The 19,965-nt window shown below is 42.4% G+C and overlaps 1 protein-coding gene across 1 annotated transcript in view; it reads right to left on the reverse strand.

The window, feature by feature from the left end:
• LOC131293987 (uncharacterized) overlaps window positions 1-16,567 on the reverse strand; it is a 97,967-nt gene extending 81,400 nt beyond the window's left edge. The window contains exons 1-4 of the mRNA XM_058322036.1: window positions 16,175-16,567; window positions 15,691-16,106; window positions 15,204-15,618; window positions 14,844-15,126 (exon numbers count right to left, since the gene is read on the reverse strand). Coding sequence (XP_058178019.1) covers window positions 14,844-15,126; window positions 15,204-15,618; window positions 15,691-16,106; window positions 16,175-16,567 — 1,507 coding nt within the window. The remainder of the gene's footprint in view (window positions 1-14,843; window positions 15,127-15,203; window positions 15,619-15,690; window positions 16,107-16,174) is intronic.
• Window positions 16,568-19,965: the final 3,398 nt, after the last annotated feature.

Here is a 19,965-nt window from a genome sequence, read left to right on the forward strand (position 1 = left end):
TCCGGCCTGAAGCGAGTGACGGATATAAAAGGGACGGTGTGTGTGTGTGTTGGAAACGAGTGTGGGCGGTTAATTGAAAAGAATAGTTTATTGGATTCATTCGCTAAATGAACTCCTCGGAATGATGTTATGGATGGCACTAGAAAGTATGCACGAGTACATTTAGCGGTGTTTTGTGTGTCAGAGCGTGTGTGCGTGCACGTCACGATGCTTTATGACCTACCACCACTCACCCTTGTTATGAGCCCAGCATCCACACCCACACCGGTGTGGTTGTGTATGTGTGCGTGTATGCGAAGGTGAAGTGGATTTACGAGCGGAAGAGTTATTTATTTTCATTAAAATGAACTACCATGCGTCTCCATTAAATCAACGGCTGCCAATGACCGCCGTTCGGTTGATCCTACCGTCGCCCGTCACCACGTGGACGGTGGCTTTGATTGAGTTGTATATTACTGGTGTGCCCTTACTTCCGTCCCTCTCTCACCTCTCACGCCCCGAGAAAAACGTACCAGGCGTGTGAGAGGGAAATGCAGTGGGCGGCCATGCGCGACCATTTTGCCAACCCCGGGGGTGCGTGGGGCGACCGTGACGGAGGGCAGCAAGATGAACATTAAAAGGAGATGAAACAGAAGCGCTGGAGGTATGGCACAGTGTACGGTTATTGCGACATAAATCTTTCCATGCCGTGCCATTGCTTCGCTTGCCGTAAGACATTCCATCCGGCCAACACTTGACTCGCCAACGCTTGACACCCGTTTCGCACGGTCAATGTTTGTGCAGATTTTTGACTTGGTGTCGCCCGGGAAAGGTCCTATAAGTTCACACTTGTGTGGACTTTTTCCGTGTTCCTCTTTCGGTTTTGGTTTGGCTGGATTGTTTTCGATTCGATTTTTTAGCCTTGTGTTAAGCGATAGGAGCTTGCGCTTCAGCAGTTAGCTTCACATGTGATGCTGGTACGCCTTTATTTGACGAAGATGGGAAAGTTTCTGTGAATTTACCATAATTCCTACGCTGAACCAGCTCAGTTGCACGATGAAAACCGGTCTTATGCGAGAGGATTCAAAAGGATCAATCAGAGTTCAAAGAAAAATATTTCAGAGCTTACGGTCAGATGATCAACGCTGAGTAGCTTTTCAAAAATACGTCCAGAATACTCGTAAATAGTTAAAAATTACTAAACGTTATCAATAAGTCCGAGTTTTTAACAGTTTTTTTAAGAAACTCTTTCTATTGATGCTTGATTATTATTTGATGACATGCTTTGGATCATTTAGATAGTTCTTTGTTTGTTTCCAACGTACAAAAAAATGTAAATCTATTCCAAATATGGGAAAAGGTTATTGTATTGTGTATTATTTTTTTCTGCCTTATTTGATTATTAGATTTTTTTTGCCTGTATTAGTATTATTATATAACAGCTTATTAGCAATATCCTCCTTTTCCGTGAATTTAAATACACCACACGGCCTCTTTTCATTGAGAAAAATTATGTGTAAGCTCTTTATAACGCGTACTTTGCTTACAACTTCATAGTGTTTTTACTACAAAAAATGTTATTTACGCTCTATTTGAATGTGTACTGATCTTTGTGTTTAAATGGATTAGCGATAACATGAAACACACGCGATTGTATAAAATATACTGTATTCAATAAAATATACATTTCATCGACATGCAAATGCATCGTAAGTCTCTTGGGTTACTCCGGATAATATCGTAACGCAACGTCGAGAAACACATGGTTTTGAGTTGACATTCCACAATTCTACATAACTTGGACCACATGCCGTAATAGAAAATAGAGACAAAAAACATAAACAAATCCAAAACCCCTTCGACCCACCCTTTTGCAGTCCGTATGGTCAGCAGATAGCTCGATTCAACTTTGAAGTTTTCCAACATGTCCAAAACAGCGACCATCGTAACACCAGCCCTGATTTGCTGGGTAAAAGTTAGCAAGCGGAAATGTAGGTGTGAAACGAAACTTTGACACTTTTTCACCACCGGTCGGATCGATCCGGGGCTCTCAACGTCCGGCGCGGGAGGGCGATGCTTCTGCTTCCGGCAAAAAGGCTGCATGTGGCAAGACAAAAAGCGAACAAACATTGTATCAGGCTCGTGCAAAAACAGCCAAACTCCGAGGACGACACAGTGTTCATTTGGCAAAGGATCGAACCGTACTCCTGGTTTCATACTGGATATACACATTTTCGTGTTTGAAAGAGCCCGTGTTTCGTGTTTGAAATGATTGTACTAGCATTTAAAGCCGGGAATCGTATGTTGATTGCCTGCTCATTGCCTGGTACCAAATCCTACTAGCCTTTGTTAAAAACACATAAAATGTTACATTTTTGAGCCTAATGTTTACTATTTTTGATGAAATCCGATTCTGCCAGTGTGAGTAAATTTTTGTACTAACAATTTTATGGTTTTCCACAATTATTTGGCTAGATGTTAACACCCGATTGGGTTGATGTTTCGTGTAATCAAACTCCACAATAATGGAACGTGTGGTAAAGCAATAATTCCACAATAGATACTGCATTCCAATTCAACCTGACATTCCCTACCAACCAACCTCCTGTCCATACCAGGAACCGTTTGTTGATTATTCGGAAGTGTGAAACATCGGTTTGTATGCTGTCTACTTAAAACAAATTTTTGATATTGTTTTCACGCTCGTAATGAACCACGAAGCCAAACTTCCGCATTCCCGGTGTTGGCTGTAGCCTGGCTCACAAATCGGCTCGGCACAAGTTGGACCCTTCGTACTGTGGAATCGTTTGAGCTGATTGTCAATACAAAAAATAAAATACACCAAGCGCAAGGGACCGTACCCGGCTACTCTCTGCCCTTTCCATCCTGCCATTGTTGACATAAACATGGCATGAACTGTTTATCACCCGCCGCGGAGGCATTCTGTCTAGTCGAAAACGAATCGTTTCATTTCAAAATCAACCCTGACAGCGAACCGCTTGTCGAATAAATCAACGCACTGCTAGCTACGGTTTCGGGGTTGTTGTCTTCCGTCCGTCGCGTACAATTCGATTTAGCGGATGCATATCTGCATGGGGAACGATTGAAGTTGAGGCACTGCCGACATGATGAATTGTTGAATATTTGAAAAAAAATAACAGGAAAGACTGTTTCAATTTGGAAAACACTTGAATGTTAAATTGTTATTTTTTCAATTCAGAGCGTATTTACGGTCTGGGCTTACATTCTGTTCAAATTTTCGAATAAGTTCTTTTGAAGGATCGTTTCCTTATGCTGACCACAACTCAACCACGCAGAAGAAAAAGTATATCAAAAAATGTGGTAGATATGGCAAAGAAATTAACATAGACTTTGCTTTGATGCCATTTTATCATTTGAAATTTTAGAAAAAAAGCAAATAAATAAATTCTATTTTATATTATAAAACTTTTTTAATGATCTTATTTTTTAGTAAATGAAATTGTAATTTTACAATAAATTTTTTATTGGTTTTTCCACCAAATCTCACCACTATGCTGTGTTTTTTAGTTATACTAGTCACATAAAATAAAATTCTTAAGATCATAGTACAATTTAGATATAAACGTTCTTAATAAGTACAGATTAAATAATTGTTTCAATCTGTTGATAAATTAAACTAATGTGATGCATACGAATGCGAAGCACGAAGTGCATGCGAAGAACACTCTAGAAAATGTTCTAATGTGGTCAAGAAAGTAGTGTTCCCTGCTTCAAGTATCACATGTAAATCCTTCACCATCATTTACCATCGGAGGTTGCTTCACAAAACTTTCTGGCAAGAAAATGGGAGTAGAACGCGACTAACCGCAACACTCGACCAAGACGTGCACAGCCAAAACCAGGAATGTGGCTATTGTTTGCATAATGAATTACAAATACTAAGGGTTGGGCTGGCCTACCGCGGCTGGTTGGGGTGAAGAGTTGGCAGTAGTGCACAATCAACTGGTTGGAGAGGAGAAGAAGATAAGTCGAAGGGAAAATTAAACAGACCCACCAAACTACTTTCTACCATAGGGTGGGGTATTCTTTTTTTTTTGCTTACTAACAAGATGAATGAAAAGGGAAAAAACCGTGAAAGAAAAGCAAAGACGAAGAAGGATACTCCTTTTGCGGCGACGGAAAGCACATCACTCGTGCGGTCATCTATGCATAAAGCATTCCCATTCTGGTGCCGAGGCTACCTTCGGTCCACCGGGGCCCGGCGTTTGTTGGCGTGGACGGAAGTTTGTCAGATCGAGCAGATGAAAGACACTTCCGCCCGAACGACGCGGAAAACCGCGGTGTGGGAAGGAAGCATGCCGACTACAGGCCACGAAGAAGACAAATGAGGATGATGCTAATTTATCATCCTCCGCCGCCCACTGAAACTCGGCGGGTTTGTGGAGGGAAACGCTTTCGGCGACATTCGCTGGTTGCAAAGACTGTGTGTAGAGGACGTTTTGGGAACCGGCCAGTCGTTTGGTTGAGGAAAAACGACAAAACACAAAAGAAAACACTCTCCGCTACCTTAGTGTGCAAATGAATTCGAAGAAGTCGAGCTTCGAATCAGATTCCGCGCGGCGAGTACACAGTTTTTACGGTTCCTCCTCCGGACGCTTTCGTTCGATCGCACGTTGGATGTTATAGAATTGGCAGGGGAGCTGGACGGGGCAGGATGCGAGTCAACTTTTTATCCACTTCTTTTTTCGGATCATTACGAAAACCACCCTCATCATCAGCAGCATGATCTTATCCACTCACCAAACGGTAAAGAAGCTGCGGGAGCAAAAAAATCGGTGGAAATCGCTCTAGGAAATGGCAAAGGTGGGTGACTGATTTCTGTTGTGCAGCCATTTTTTGCACCCAAGATTTTATTTCGGGTGGCAATGAGTGTAAGAAAATTGTGTAGCATAAAACCAAGAAACTACATGTTTCTGCAATCATTCCACGGGGGAAAAGGAACCATCACCATTCCGGGTAGGTTGACGTTTGTGATAAAGAAGATTGTGTTTTCTTTTACCTTTACCCGGTGGTTCCTTCGCGTTGGTTTGGCGCTGGCGTCGTAGCCTTTTCGTTTTTCCCGTTTTTTTTTGTTCGACTCCCCTTCGCAAATGACATCAAACCGTTACTGTCGATTGCACACTTTACAGAAATGAAACTGTCAGATCTGGGCGAGATTAACCATGAATAATTTACCAACTCCTCGCCGGGGCAGAGTGTTGTCCACTTGTTCGCTCCATTGACTCGTTTTTGCTGCTGCTGTTGCCTTCCATCTACTCGTACCTTTCGTGAAAAGGAAGGGAGAGCGGGTCGGTTGATGTTTTGTAGATGAGTGGAATCTTTATTTGCCGCCTACTCGAGCTTATCCCAGATAAGGCCACTGTCAGCTAATGGTGTATGATAATTCTGAGACTTTTTTTGAGGGATTTCTTTTTCCTGCGGTGTCACAAAAACTTGGAACTTGCACGATCCGTATTCGGTATCGGTCTTACCGAAATTCGGATGCTTCTCAGATTCTTTGCACGATTTGCATTCGAGAGGGGTTTTCCTGGGGGTCATAGGCAGATGGAAAAGATGTTAATTTTTTCTTCCCTGCCCTAAGCATCTTTTAACAGTTACGTCATACAGGTGTTGGCACAGGGTCAGAATTGTTATTAGTTCCACAAAAAAATGATCTCAATTCTACGTCAAACGAACGCCGTCAAAATCATGGGTGTGCTTTTTTAATTAAACATCAAAAGCTTGAAGGTTACGGTTCGTGTCAGTATCGTTCGAAGAAAACAAATACGAGCTTTAAAAATGAACTACTCCATTAGACCTGCTTTCGTGGGGTAAAAGTTAAAAGGATTGTATTTATCCGTGTGAGCATACCATCGCATAAAGGAAAAGCTTTTCCATCTTTTTCGGATCCATACACCATATCCTTCCCCTTTTCCGGGACGCTCCGGGGCCAAGTACCATCCATCGCACATCCATCGTCCCGTGGTGGATCAGTTTCGTTTCGCTGCGAATGATTGACGGAGCATCATCGGATGAGCATCGTTAACATCAATCCGGAAGTTGCTTAATAATTTTTGAATGTGATCCGACCGCCTCTCCGCCGTCCTCTACCGGATCCTCGGCCCTCAGTCTCAGCCTAAGCCGCCCTCCGGACGCTTCAAACGAAGACGAAGCGGCTGGCAAATGTATGCCACCGAAATCATACTCGACCCGCAGCCGACCCGGCCCGGCCTGCTTTGGCATTTGGAAAATTCCCATTCCAGGAGCTCACATTCCTTGGTCTCTTCCTCCTTCTCTTTCCCCTTGCTTTCCCGAGGACATTCCTGAGGGACGGAAGGCCTGGTTCGGGCACCACATTCGTAGAAGATAAATGGATTTCATCCGTGGATTGATGATGCTTCGCTCTTTGATGGCCAAAGGGGATGGCTTCCATGCTTCTCGTGCGTCTCACGAATGCCACCGAAGTGTGCAGAAGAGAAAAGGATGCGTGAGTATGTGTGGCGTGGTGTATTTTCAACAAAAACTGCTCCTTTCCGGGACGTTTTTGGAACGCGCAGATGGGTACGACAGTCAAAACCTTTCACCTTCACGTCGCGCGAGTCTCCGGTTAACCTTTCACTGGCGGGAACGCTTTTAAAGAATCCGATCCTTCCTTCACTCTCCTGTCCCCTTTTCCACCTTACGGAAAAAGAAAACCGAGCGGTGGAGCGAAAAAAACCCGGATGTCAAACGGTGGGTGAGTGAAATGAAATTAGCAAACAACAAACCGACGACGCATTGAGCTATCGCATCGGACATGATTTATTTGTGGACTTTCACCGAGCCTGAGGCAGCGCAGGAAGGAACAAATGAGGAATGGGAAGGGAAAAATAACAAGCACACATTCCCATATGAAGTCGTATTCCAGCGCGAGTAGGCTGCCAATGTTGTAGGTCGGAAGGATGATGAAGATGAAAGTGCCAGCAAACCGTGTGACATTGAGACAAAGTGAATTAGATTAGAGACTTTATCCAAAGATCTGGGACTTCCAAGGGGGAGGGCTCGCTGACGTTGTTGCCTGAGGGCAATGGTTAGGGGTGGGGCTCGAGAAAACCGATTACGGATCGAGTTTTCTGCTTGTCGGGATTTTCAAAAGGCATTTGCAGAAATGTGCGCTTCCGTGTGGGAGTCGGAATTCGTCGCATATAATGGCAGGAACGAAGCGGGTGATGTTGTGGGGGAATGGAAATTGAAACATGCTTTCTAATAAAACGACGGTCGTCTTCATTTCGTTTTAATGCTTACTTTGTGATTGATGTACGCAGAGCGGAGCTTGATACCGTCCATAAAAGCCATGTTAAGTGGAGTTTTGTTCTGTTAATGCTGTCCGAGAGTGGTGTGTTTTATTTTATGTTGCTCATGTGAGGCAATTCTCCGGCGTCTAACCGGATCTATTTCACACTCATGATATTCTGATGGATTACACATTAGGCTTTTTTAGGTATGTATAGGTATAATAGTATTAGTAATAGAAATCTACCAATAAATTGGTTTCAATTTTATATAAATTCCACTTAGTAAGTTGAGTTACTGTTTTTTCTCTTAAAAACTCGCGATCCATACATATGCGTAGCATGATAAATTTGTATATATGTCCTATGTTTTAAACCGTTCTCACGTTTTGAATGTTGATTCTACAAACATGGTTATGGGTCCACCTAGATTTTATGACATATTTTCTCAATATGTTTTATTCTTCTACTTCTACTTCTTCCGTATATTTCACTACTCTCCGTTTAGGTATCGAGCTATGTCGGTTTATTAAAAATGTCTTATTAGATTGAGTTCAAAATAATGATTTTATAAATGAATGAAAATACAAGGAAAATATTTAATCCGTTAAAATAACATGCATACCGTTGGTCAAAGGTTAGCTATATCAAAACACAATATTTCAAATGGATATGATTTGATCAAAGCGTATGGTGTACTTTTTACGTAATGCAATGGTCTATTCCAAGTTTGGTTTGTAGAAGTAATAAGTAACAAAGTCATAAATCGAAATGAACAAATTTAGCAGTTTTTTAAAACATTAGTACACAATTAGTGTACCTTTGATAGTGTGCGTTTTTCTTACTTTGAGTTAATGTGGAATGTGTTGAGCTTATTTAATTTTTGATCCAGATTTAGTATTGAACAACTTACAGCGTTTTACATCTCACCTAGCAACCGCGGCAGTGTATGCTGAACATCAAGAATGATAGCCTACTGTAGAGTATTTGATGTTGAATCGCAAAACCCATAAGTGGCAACAGAAACGGGTTAGTAGAAAAATCATCACTTTCTAGGATCTACCAGAATGAAAGTTGTCTCATGGATGTTTGAAGTAGAGACGACCAGTTGAAAGGTACTGGATAAGGTAGGCTATGATCGCTTTTTCGCATCAGAAAACTAGCGCGAATCACAACAATCCTCGCAAAAGTATGTTTTCGACCGGAAAGCGATTTTCCCCTACTTTTACCTGCACCCCTCGACTGGTCGTGCCTACTTCGAACATCCACACGACAACTTTCATTCTGGTAGATCCTAGAAAGTGATGGATATTCTACTTACCGGTTTGTGTTGCCACTTGTGGGTTTTGCTATTCTACATCAAATACTCTACAGTAGGCTATCATTCTTGATGTTCTACATACACTGCCCCGGTTGCTAGGTGAACTGTAAAACGCTGTATTCACAGTTATGTGTCACGATTTTATTTATGACTTGTCTTGATATATAATTCCTCCAAAAAATCATCGTATTTCATGGCAAATTGTGCAGCTTACCCAACGGAGAAGAATGTACCAACAAACTTATTTGCCTCGCAAACTCATTCGACCTGCTTCTAGAAATTCTGCTCTCAAATAATTTAATTTTCAAGTTCACTTTTACCCCCAGTACTTTTAACCTCAGAAATGTTGGTGGAATCAACTACCGAGTATGAATTTTGAATTGACGACTCCCTTCTGCTCCAAAATTTTGCAATGTGTGTAGGATTGTTGGTAGAAGGAATTTACAAAATGATGGCACGCAGAACCCACGTTGACATTCGCTAGAGTGCGCAGAAAAAATGCGAAAAGTTATAAATTCACATTCAAAATTCTGCGTTGGAGGACTTTGTAAAGCGAACTTTCGAACTTCCAGCAACAATATTTTCCAACCCCAATCACAAGGATACAATTTTACCCCGATAAAAGTTTCAATCTGTTGAATTCTATGATTGACGGGAGGAAGACCCTTAGTTAATGCAGGTTATTCATCTCACTTGTGACGCTTTTTCGAGGGGTTCGCCTTTTTTTCACCGTTGGATAACACCAACATGATGAACATTAGTGACCAAATGTGAGGGTGAAGGATGAACTCAAGACTTCCGGAGCTGTATCAAAGCGTTAACAGTGAACCAGCGGACTACGAAGCAGACACTGACCACAAAACAAATGCTCCTGTGCTGCTATCGCACTGGCATAAATGGCATAAAATGTAAATTTCTCTTTCCAAGCCGAAGCAGTTGAAACCCCGGGAGCTAAACACGATGTTGGGTACGTGTGTTCCGGACAGTGGGCTTCCGGGGGGTAGACGGCTACTGTCGACGATTTTCTGATCTAATTTTAGTCAACTCCTTTTTGCGTCCCTTTTCACCCACGGCGGTGAGCATAGCGAAATACCACCCGCGGTCTTGATGGAGGATTCAGCACACGTGTGCTTGTGTCGAGGGTGGCGTAGTAATGCAATATGTGTGGCTTTATGATGTTTTTTTTCCTTTTGGGCCGGAAGGAAAAAGGGCTACCATTTGTGAATGGCAAAGCCAACAGTCAACTTATATTTAGTGAACTAGCAGTGGCTGTGGAAATAAAACTTTGTATCGTCGTAGTTTTTTGCGTGGATTGCGGTTGGAACGAGTGAAGTGAAATGAATTTTAATTTGGGCCAATTTTGTGGGCTTATTTTTTATTCGGTTAGTCTTACTTTTGTGCGAGGTTTAGGACCGGCGAGCCTATCGCCGGCGGCGCGATAACGTGTGTATCGTACGGTGCCGGTCGATGTTGACACCACCGTCTTTTGTCGTCGGTGGTCGTTGCGGCTCGTTGCTTGCGACAAAGTTATGCTGCCGTCATGCCGTCGCCTGTCGAGATATTTTGCTTCATATTAAGCACAATTTAAACTTTGTTATGTAAAGTATTTTTATTTCGCTTGCGGTGAACGGCCAACCCGTGAAGCGGATGTAGGTTTTGGGCGAAGCCATATTCGGGGGTTGATTGAGAAACGTAAAAAAAAACACCCACATACAAAATTGTTCCCAAAATGTCACCCTTTAGGCCTATCACAAAATGGCCGAAGGTTGGTGGCCTAGGATGGGTTGATGTGAAGGTTTCTTTGGGGTTTTTCCTTTGTTGCTGCGCATTTTTTTTATTCATTTTGAACTGTGTTAAAAAAGTGGGTTCCTTTTTACAGGTACGCCACTGACCTATTTATCTAACGAACGCTCTCTAATGCCTTACATTGTGTTAGTCAGTGCGTAGTTCCGATGAGTGGTGTGAGAATTTTACATCTCGTTTCATTTATAAGATGATGGTTTAGATTTGGAATTATTTTGAAATTATATTTATTAACATACAACAGAACAAAATGTAGTATGTAAACAGAACAAAAAAAAAAGTTGTGAGTAGACTAAAGATCTTGTATGTAAACAGAACAAAAAAAAATGGAAGTAGACTAAAGATCTTTTTCAGCTGAACTTTATGGACATATGGCTGTCACAGTCGGTCCTACAGCACGAGCCCCTGCATAGGAGCTCGTGTCAGAGTCGGTATGCCTCTGAATACGAGTAAGGGAACAAAGTGTTCGACTTACACCGCGTCCACACGGCATAGTAGCGTAGCGATTTTGACACTCCGTCGTAGTGTAAATGTTGGTCGAGAGGCTTTAGCCACGGCCATAAAAAATAGTTGACACTACGACGGAGTGTCAAAATCGCTACGCTACGATGCCGTGTGGACGCGGTCTTAAAGTAGGAGGATATACCCCGTCTCGCATAGTGAAAGAAGAAGAAGAAGCTGAACTTTATGCATGTTTTTAATACATATTTTAGTGAGCGTATTCCCTTTATTGTAGATGGTTTTTGCTCTTTTAAGAAATTATTTGGACGGCTAGTACATACTCTCACTAAGCTTGAACAATACATAAAGTAGGATGCGATGAAATGTTTCATAGAGTCCATAAATGCAAAACAGTCTATGTGAAGACGTATTTTAGGATCATTTTATATACGCTTTGTAAATCGCACTGCTGGCCTAGCAAACGATAACCATCCGGAGCTCATGGGTCTATAAAATTTGGGTATAGTACAACTGCAGTGGAAAACTGCCACCGTTCAGATACAGTTTAATGAACATTTCTGGTCAATATTGAGGCGAAACGGAAGATACCGTCTCCCGTCTATAGCATACCATCGCACGTTTAGATTGTTCTTCGTACACCTTCAAATGCGTTGAGTTTACGATTCCAAATTGATCCATGTAGTCAGTAAGGTGAGAAAATGGCCAACCATTTCGGGCACCGGTCGTTCCTTTTGGCTCGAATGTCGGATTTCGCCAGAATCGAGGCAAATTACGGTGTAAATCATTTCGTTTTCCTGGAAAATCTTGCTCATATTTAACACATGAGTGAGAGCTGTTGAACAGAAAGACATGATATGGGCCAATAAACTAGGCAGCTCAAATGGAGTAATCTTGTGGGAAACCAAAATTCCTCAGAACAATATGATCTGACGAGATTCAGCCAGAAACGCAGCCAAATGTCCTGGTATCACTTATTGAAGCGTTACCAAAAGTAGTTCAGATTACTCTGAAATGGTCTAAAGCGAGACGAACGGATTAACTAATTTTTTATTAGTACTGACGTTATGATAAATGTTTGAAAAGTATATTCCTCGATGCAGCTTTTTTTTTGCATTTCCAATCCAGCGACATAACGTCAGGAAAACTTGTTCTTGGTTTAAAGTTTTTCATTTAACTTGTGGTTCCTTATTCTGGTTCGGCAGTATGCTTTCAACTTAGCAAGGTCTGATTCTTTTGTTCTTATGACTCACTTAACTAATTTATAAATAATCCAGCTGTACTATAAAATACAAAAAAATGTAAGAAAATGTATTTATTGAGAGTGGTATGATTTTTTGAAAACTAAAATTCCGAAAAGATAAAATTCCGGAAAGAAAAGATAAAGTTTTTATTACTTGGCGCTTCATTACCGTTATGATTTCGCTGTGCCTTCAGTAAACTATCATCGACTTCATAATCGTATTGATATGAAGGAGAAAAGGGAAAATTTCTAAAGCAGAACAGAAAAGGTTTATATGAGCTGTGAGACATGGGTATGAAAGGCTTTCACCATTGATGTCACTGTTCGTGCCTGCTCAAGGTTCGAGCCGAGAAGCATCCAGCTAGTAATCACACCAGATCAGTCCTTTTCGGATACTCTTTCAATTCCCCCCGCTCGGATGATATGATTTTTCCCATTCGAAACATGAGGCGAATCTTGGCGGTGGGTGAGAGGATGCAATATTTCATGGGAACCTGATTGGCTACAGCTCTGTGTGTCCTTCATGCTTCGGCTGCGAGTCTTCAGCACAGAAAGGGAATGTGGGATTTCCTGTGCTTGCTTACAAATATACTCCCCCACAATCACCACTACTACCAGTTCGCTCGTCTTCCGGCGTTTCAAATACAAACATACAGTCATAGAAAACCACCCATTATTCATTCGGCAGACCAATTCATTCCATGAATAATTTATGGAAAAGTATACATTCCACTGCTGCAATATTTTCCGAGTCAGCATCTCGAGAGCCGAGTTTCTCCCGTGTGCATTGATGGGAGTGAAATGGTGGGAGGGGTTGGTTTAAAGTATGCTTGTTTGATGCTTGGTTTTACCCTCTCGATCAGTGCGGTGTAAGGTTGAAGTGTAACCACTTTTAAGCCGGTTAGCATATGTAGTGGGTTTAATGTTTTGAATGCTGTTGTCTATTTATGTTCTGGTATAATGTAAGTTTAGGTTCAACGGAGCAAACTAAATTTTATGTTTTTCAAAATGATTGAGCATTTAATTTAAATTAGTCGAGAGCAAATTTTATAAGATATTCGATAAATAAATTGATATAAAGAAAAAAATTCAATTATCAAAACGTTATGAAACAAAAGTAACAGTTTTTCTAACATACATCATTTATTATATTCAGATGTTGGTATAACTTCTAGGAAGTCCATAATTGACATTCTGATAGATTTGCAGCATTCTATTTTTATCCATCTTGTGTAAAGATACAATCATCATCAAATATCGAACGAAAAATTTTCAAACGTATATTCATCGTAATTGAAATAAACTTGTAAACAGTGTCACACACAATAAACTTGTAAACAGTTTGTCTTCGCTGTTTTTGTCACTTATTGATAGTGCTGCTTCTCCTTTGGATTCTATCCCACCGTTTTAATATATAGGCTGGGCCGAAGTAAGATGAGTTTGTAAAATTTCAATTGAATATTTAATCTTATCTTTAATCAGCCTACAGCTGCTCCCACTCATAAATGTTTAGTAATTTAATGGGCTCAGACGTAATGTAAGAAATGATGTTATCTCAAAAAATAAATAATATTTTGTTTAATTTCTTGATCTATTACAAGGTTAGTAGCACTGTCTTAGATTTTTGCCAACAGGTTTGGGAAACAAATGATTCAGATGTTAAAAAATGGGAAATATCCCACTGAAAAATATCGATTATGGTATCTGAAGAGGCAAAAATGTCAAGGACGAAGCTTATGATGTTTTTTTGTTTCCTCTTCCCCATACCTCACGATGCTTAGCTTCCAAATGTCTCTTGCGCTCTTCTTATTGTTGGTTTTCAGGAGCGAAAGAAGCTCTGAGCGATGCTCGACGTTCTCTGCATAAATTATTGATGCAAATAATTCACTGTCATATTTCGGATTTAATGAGAGCATTATTAGTGGGGAAATATTTTATCCTTATCTAGCTATTCGCCCGCCCCCGTTTGTCTCGTCTGGCAAATAATCCACGGAATTTGTGCTTTTTTGACTGGTTTTTCAAATCGTTGGGCTACTTTAACTTCTTGGAAGAGATAACTTAGCTGTGTCTCTCTTCCCGACTTACGGCCAGGTTCCATTCACATACCGCTCCGATGGAAACCGCAATGATAAAAAATCACCATCACGAGAAGCATGCGAATGTTGGCTGAAAATTGTTTGTTTGCCAAAACCACACCAAACAAGACGGCGGACTCCGACTGAGCTTGCAAGTGGCAGGAACTTCTTCCTTTGGCCCATGTCTTGGCATTTCCCCGCGGCAAACGAGGTAGAAGCGTTGCGATGGGCCTGGGGAGCAATAACAATGTGTAATTTGCATTGTATTTGTGGGCGTGCAGGAGGCGACGGCTGACAAAGCAGCTCATATATTTCATAAGTCGCGGTTTGAGCTCCCTTTCCGACTAATCTAGTCCATAAATTGTCACCCGAGCCGTTTCCTACGACACGCCACACACTGTTGCGCCAAAAGCAAAAGAATGGATTGGTATTTTTACTGCCATCGAGGCGCCAAGGATGAGTTTAAAGAGGGTGCCCGAGTAAAGTATCACTTTCACGTTGGGTGTGCTAGGGATTGAATGATTTGTTTGGAGTAATTTGAAGCCAACGAAAAAAAATTATCCAAAATATATAAAGGGACTTTAATTAGTTGTTTTATGACGCCAAAGTTAAATCTTTTTGTGGAACCAGCGTGTCGCTTGGGAATACTCTTCTATGAAGTTCGTACATACTTGCTGCCGTTCGCCAGATTTTTATTCGGTGCGTTTCATCTTCTGTAGCTTTGGCCATCCGTGTGGGATTGGATTTCATTGTTTGTTTTGCGTTTGTGCTTAAAATTTTCCTCACCTTCGCTCGAAACTCTTGGGTGAGGCCACACTCCCGAATATCCACCTCTGCAATTTGTTTGTTCTCCAACAGCACTTGCACGAGCTTTTTCTGCCCCTCGGGACTAATTGGAACGCAGTTCAGCGTAACCCTTCGCAAAGGCGTGTGGAAGCTCATGAGTTGTATGGTCTGAAAGCGATTGAGGATAGAACGGAAAATGCACTAGAATGCCCCAAGCAGACGGAAGTTCAACAAGTGAGGCATACCCGAAATGATCCCTCGACGCCCATCAGACAGCCGGTAAAGTTTAGTTTCACCAGTTGTGGCGTGCCCTTGATTGCGCCACCTAGAATCAAAACTCCCGACGCTCCAATGGGATTGTAAGAGAGATCCAGCTTGTCAACAACACCCTTATATACGGCAAGCCCGGGGCAGAGTTGGTCGAGCTCGAGTGCGTCAAACCGGTTGCCGGCAAGATCCAGCCGCTTCAGCGTGGGCCCGAAACGGCTAAGGAATCTTCCGAGGACAGCCCCACATCCATTGCCCAGCTGGCAGTAGCTCAAGCTCAAACTTTCCAAAGGTAGGTGGGCGAAACTTTCAACCAACGTGGCTAATTTCTCCGCATCCGTTCGACTGCGGCTAAGTGTGAAACTTTTCAATTTTCCTAGTTTTCGGAGCGCTCTGAAAGTAATGAAAACCGAAACTGCATCGTCCGCTGCACAGGTAAGAGGATCTGCGGTCAATTATTCTCACATCACCAGGTTCTCGATGTCTGCCAGAGAAAAATGTGTCCAGTGGTTCGGCCGGAACACAAGCGAAAGCGAGGTAAGGTTGTCCAAGTGGCCAAGTATGGCCAGGGATCCGTGATGGCAAATAGCATCTGGAGGATTATACATTTTATACGCTTCGTACTCTTCCAAAGGTTCTACCGACGGGAATGGCATCAGCTGCTCAATACTGAGGTGCTCTACGAACGGTGCCGCCTTTTTCACAGTATCTTCCAGGTCCTCCAATTCCCAGTATCGTGGGTCTTGCTGTTCGATCAATTGCGCTAGTTTCAATTCAACTCCAAGACGCTTCCAGTCGGTGTTTATGTTTGATTCGCATTCGTAAAATGAGAGACCATCTACCGAGCAACACCACACGACCCGTCGCCAGAACGATTCGATCTGCAATGGAAAGGGAAGAACTTGGTGGAAACTTGCATTTACCCAAGTGGTAATTTGTATTGACTTACTTGTAAATCGATAATTTTCAAAAGGTGCAACTGTGTACTCAGCATACTTCCAAATTCATCCCTTTGACAGCACGACATACCGGATGGTTCGGGGCCGCCGTTAAAGTTGTCAACCAAAAATTTCACAACAATCGATGCCAAGCGGCTCGGTACACCCGAGTCACCTTCTGGCGCAGCAGCCTCAGACTGAAACGGACGACCCTTTTTAGCGTCCCGAAACGTCATATGTTCAGCGAAAAGGGTACGACTGGCTTCACTCGCAAGCCGCTGCGTTTGAGTGGATGGTGTCCATACATGTAATGCATTCGAAAGATCCCGCTCAGCTCGGTTTACCACCAACTGAGGCACTGTTCGTCTTGCTGCTGCCAGGTGCGAGAAATTTGTATCCGACATGTTCGTTCACTTTCAGTTCCGGAAATATCGTAATTTTCTCCAATCTTCCGTTTCAGGAAACAAATGCAGTACAATTGAAAATAAGGGATATTTTGGTATAGAAAGATCAAGAAAGGTTTGTTTTGTAAAAGGAAAGTCACTGCAGCAAGTGCCTACTGGGATTGCTCAGTTGAACTTAAAGCAATTCCATGGCTGAAGATGTAACACATGGCACAGAGTAGCACAAATCCCCGGATGACCATCAACAAGGTAAGGCAAGGGACTTCTCAACCATCTTGTTAGATTTTAATCAGCCCTTATTCACATTTTTACCAGCTGACGGGACTTGCGGGCGACTTTGTGTGGAAATCGTTCGCTTGGGCTTAACTCCGCTTTCGCTCAACCACTGTTCCGAGGCTATTTGGAACTCATGGGGATGAATTAAAAAAAACTTAAGCACAACCACGCTACTCGTGTACCTCACCAATCACACGCGGCCTCAGCAGCGCTCGGGAGTTAATTTTAAACCATATTTTATGGTGACTATAAAGCAAAGTTGCTTGCTGTTCGGCTCAGTCATAAAATAGGGAGCTTTTTTAATTAATTTTTCAATTTCATCCCCAACGTCCACGGTTCAACGATGGATAGGGACGGAGGGACGTTTACCGTTCGATGATGGATATGAAAATGACGCGCCGATGTAAAGAGAAAATCCGTTGCTGACGACACGGGGCTAACAATTTGGTCAAGTGGAACCGATTATCTATCCGCATAGGCTCGGTTTGAAAACCGAACTTTTAACTCCTTTTTAGTTTGGTATACAACCTTCTTATGAACATTCGGTTCACTTAAGACAAACCTTAGGAATTTTTTCAATGAGTAGAGAAACAACCAAAACTTAAATCTTTTCTTTCTCGAATTTGTTTGTTACATGACAGATCGTTGTATATTTTCCACGCTTATTTATAAATTTTCTATCTTTTAGAGCAAGTCCGAACTTGCTATTGCGGAATGCCTCTAAGAAACTAGAATTTCTAAAATTCATCGCTAGAGATTAAAGAATCAAGAAAGATTGTGAATTTAACCGATTTTGATATTTATTGAGTTTATTCAATAACCTGTTTCTACATTCAATTTTTCTTTACAAACAGTGCAAAACAAATTAAACTGATTCTCAATTTTAAAATTTGCAAATATTGTCACAAAGTAAATCAGTAGTGTTTTGCTACAGCGTCTACTTAAGGTTGTATGTACTCCCTTGCTTTCTTAATTCTTCGGAACACACCTGAAGCAAACCTCGGCATCAGCGTCATAAAGATTAATTAACTAGTCCTTAGTCTGCCGCCGGCCAAGACAGAAAACACACTTCGAGAGTGACGATGAAAAATCATAAAGATTAAACTAAGCGAAAGCTAAAAATGGCTCCTTTCCATAGAATTAGCTTTGGCCTTCCCTTCCTTTCCCTTATGGTGAGGATACTTCAGCAAAAACTTTCTCCTTCAAAAATGGCTAGCAAAGGATGGTGCGATCTTTTTTCTGTGCAGCTTTGTACCGGCTGTTCGTGCACTGTCTCTGCATTGCCCTTATTCGGTTTATTACCGGGAGGGGGTTTGTCTGGCACTTTCTTCATTACGCCTCGCCAAAGGCGTCTTGCCGTGAGAACGGAAGAAAGTGGCCCACCTCGCTTCCCGATTTCTGCAAACCGGATGCTGCAGCGTGGGTGTTACGGATGATTTAAGAATGCTTGCATCAGCATAACAACGAAGCACGAAAGCTGAAAGAGACCGCTAAGCTCACTTCACTCCTCTTCGGCCACTGGAGTAACGGTGGCCATCACCCGCCGGCACCTGGTTGTTGCTGAGAAATGCAAATCTTACGGCGAACCGTCGTCGTCCGTGGCAATTGCAAGGCAGCGAATGAATATTCCACGTTTCGGACGACGAAGAATAATTGAGATGTACATTCCACACCGGCTTCTCTGGAGTATCCTGGGGCCGGCAAAAGGGGAAAAAAGTGATTTACCTGGCAACACTGGTATTAGTCGGACGAGACTCACCGAGACTGACGTAGTCTCCTGAAGACGATTTTGAGTGGAGGTTCACACTTACCCGTGGAAAATCCTGTGCATCGGCCAGGACGTGCCTGGGTTTCCCCCCGCTATAGTTGACGTTAATGTTTACCGTTTTAAGCGTGGCCTAACTGGTGTAGGGCACCTCGGTTCTCCTTCTCTTCCTACCGTTCGAGAGTCGATCCAACCTAAATGGCAGCAATTTAAATGTCCGGCAGAGTTTCGAACAGACGCTACGACCAGAAAATTCCCTTCCTCTACGCTCGATCTCTGGTGCTTGATGTTGTCGGTCTGAAGCCGACTTACCCGATCGTGGGTTCCACTTCGCACGAGGGGGGTGGGTTACGTTTACCCAAAGGAGCACGCGCAACAAAAAATATTGTAATTTATGAACACAATTATTATGGATTATAATCATTATCCGGGTGAATATAAAATGAAGAATAATGATGATGATGTTTCGCTCGATCCTGCTGCCATCCCATCGCTTACCTTCGCTTGTATCCTTCGCTTGTACGCAGCCCTGTGCTCCGCTGGGAATGGTTCGTTTACTTCATCACCTGTTTAGTGGTGGTTGTTGCCCGGCTGGCAGATTGAGCTTTTCCATCCATTGTCGCCAGAACGGTCGTCCTCGAGGGAGACCCCGTTTCGCCGCAAACATGTTCCAGCAGCTCCTGGGGCTTGCGACCCGATGAGGTTTGTTTAATTTTACTAAATCAAGCTGATAATGCTATCTCAGGTACAGGTTGTTGATTTAAGTAGCACTTTTTTAACGAATGCAATTTAGAATTCAAATAAATTATTAGTTTTATCACGTGTAGACGCGTGTTAATGCTCGTTATCCATTATTATATCCCGGCTTTATAGAATCAGTTCGCGTTTGCGCTTCGTCCAATTGTTGTAATTGTTTCCGGCATTCACGGCAGCGCAGATTCATTTGATAATTTCATTTGGCCAGAATAAACAGTGAATGCACTCATTTGTCTATCCGAGTCAGACAAGCTGCGGAAAACGAAAACCGTTACCACTACTTGACGTGTGCTTCCACCCGGCCCGGTTCCGAAAGCTGTTTCGTTTGGTATTAAAATGAATTCGTAAATTATTTACATTTCATAGACATTTTTATGTTCATTACAACGCTTTTGTTCGATGCAATGGGCTGGATAAGCCGCGTGCAATTGCTGTGCTGTGCGAAAGGCTGGGATTACAGGCGGGATGAGTTCGTACACTGGGTAGTCCTCCGTGGGTTCTCGGTGGTGGAAGGCGACGTCTCTCAATCACCAACGGAACCGTGCACCGTCGACAGGAAATGAGAAAAAGGTGGTCTCTTTTCGGGACAGTATCCAGTGCT

The sequence above is a fragment of the Anopheles ziemanni genome, chromosome 2 (assembly GCF_943734765.1).
Source record: "Anopheles ziemanni chromosome 2, idAnoZiCoDA_A2_x.2, whole genome shotgun sequence".
Taxonomy (NCBI): Eukaryota; Metazoa; Arthropoda; class Insecta; order Diptera; family Culicidae; genus Anopheles; species Anopheles ziemanni.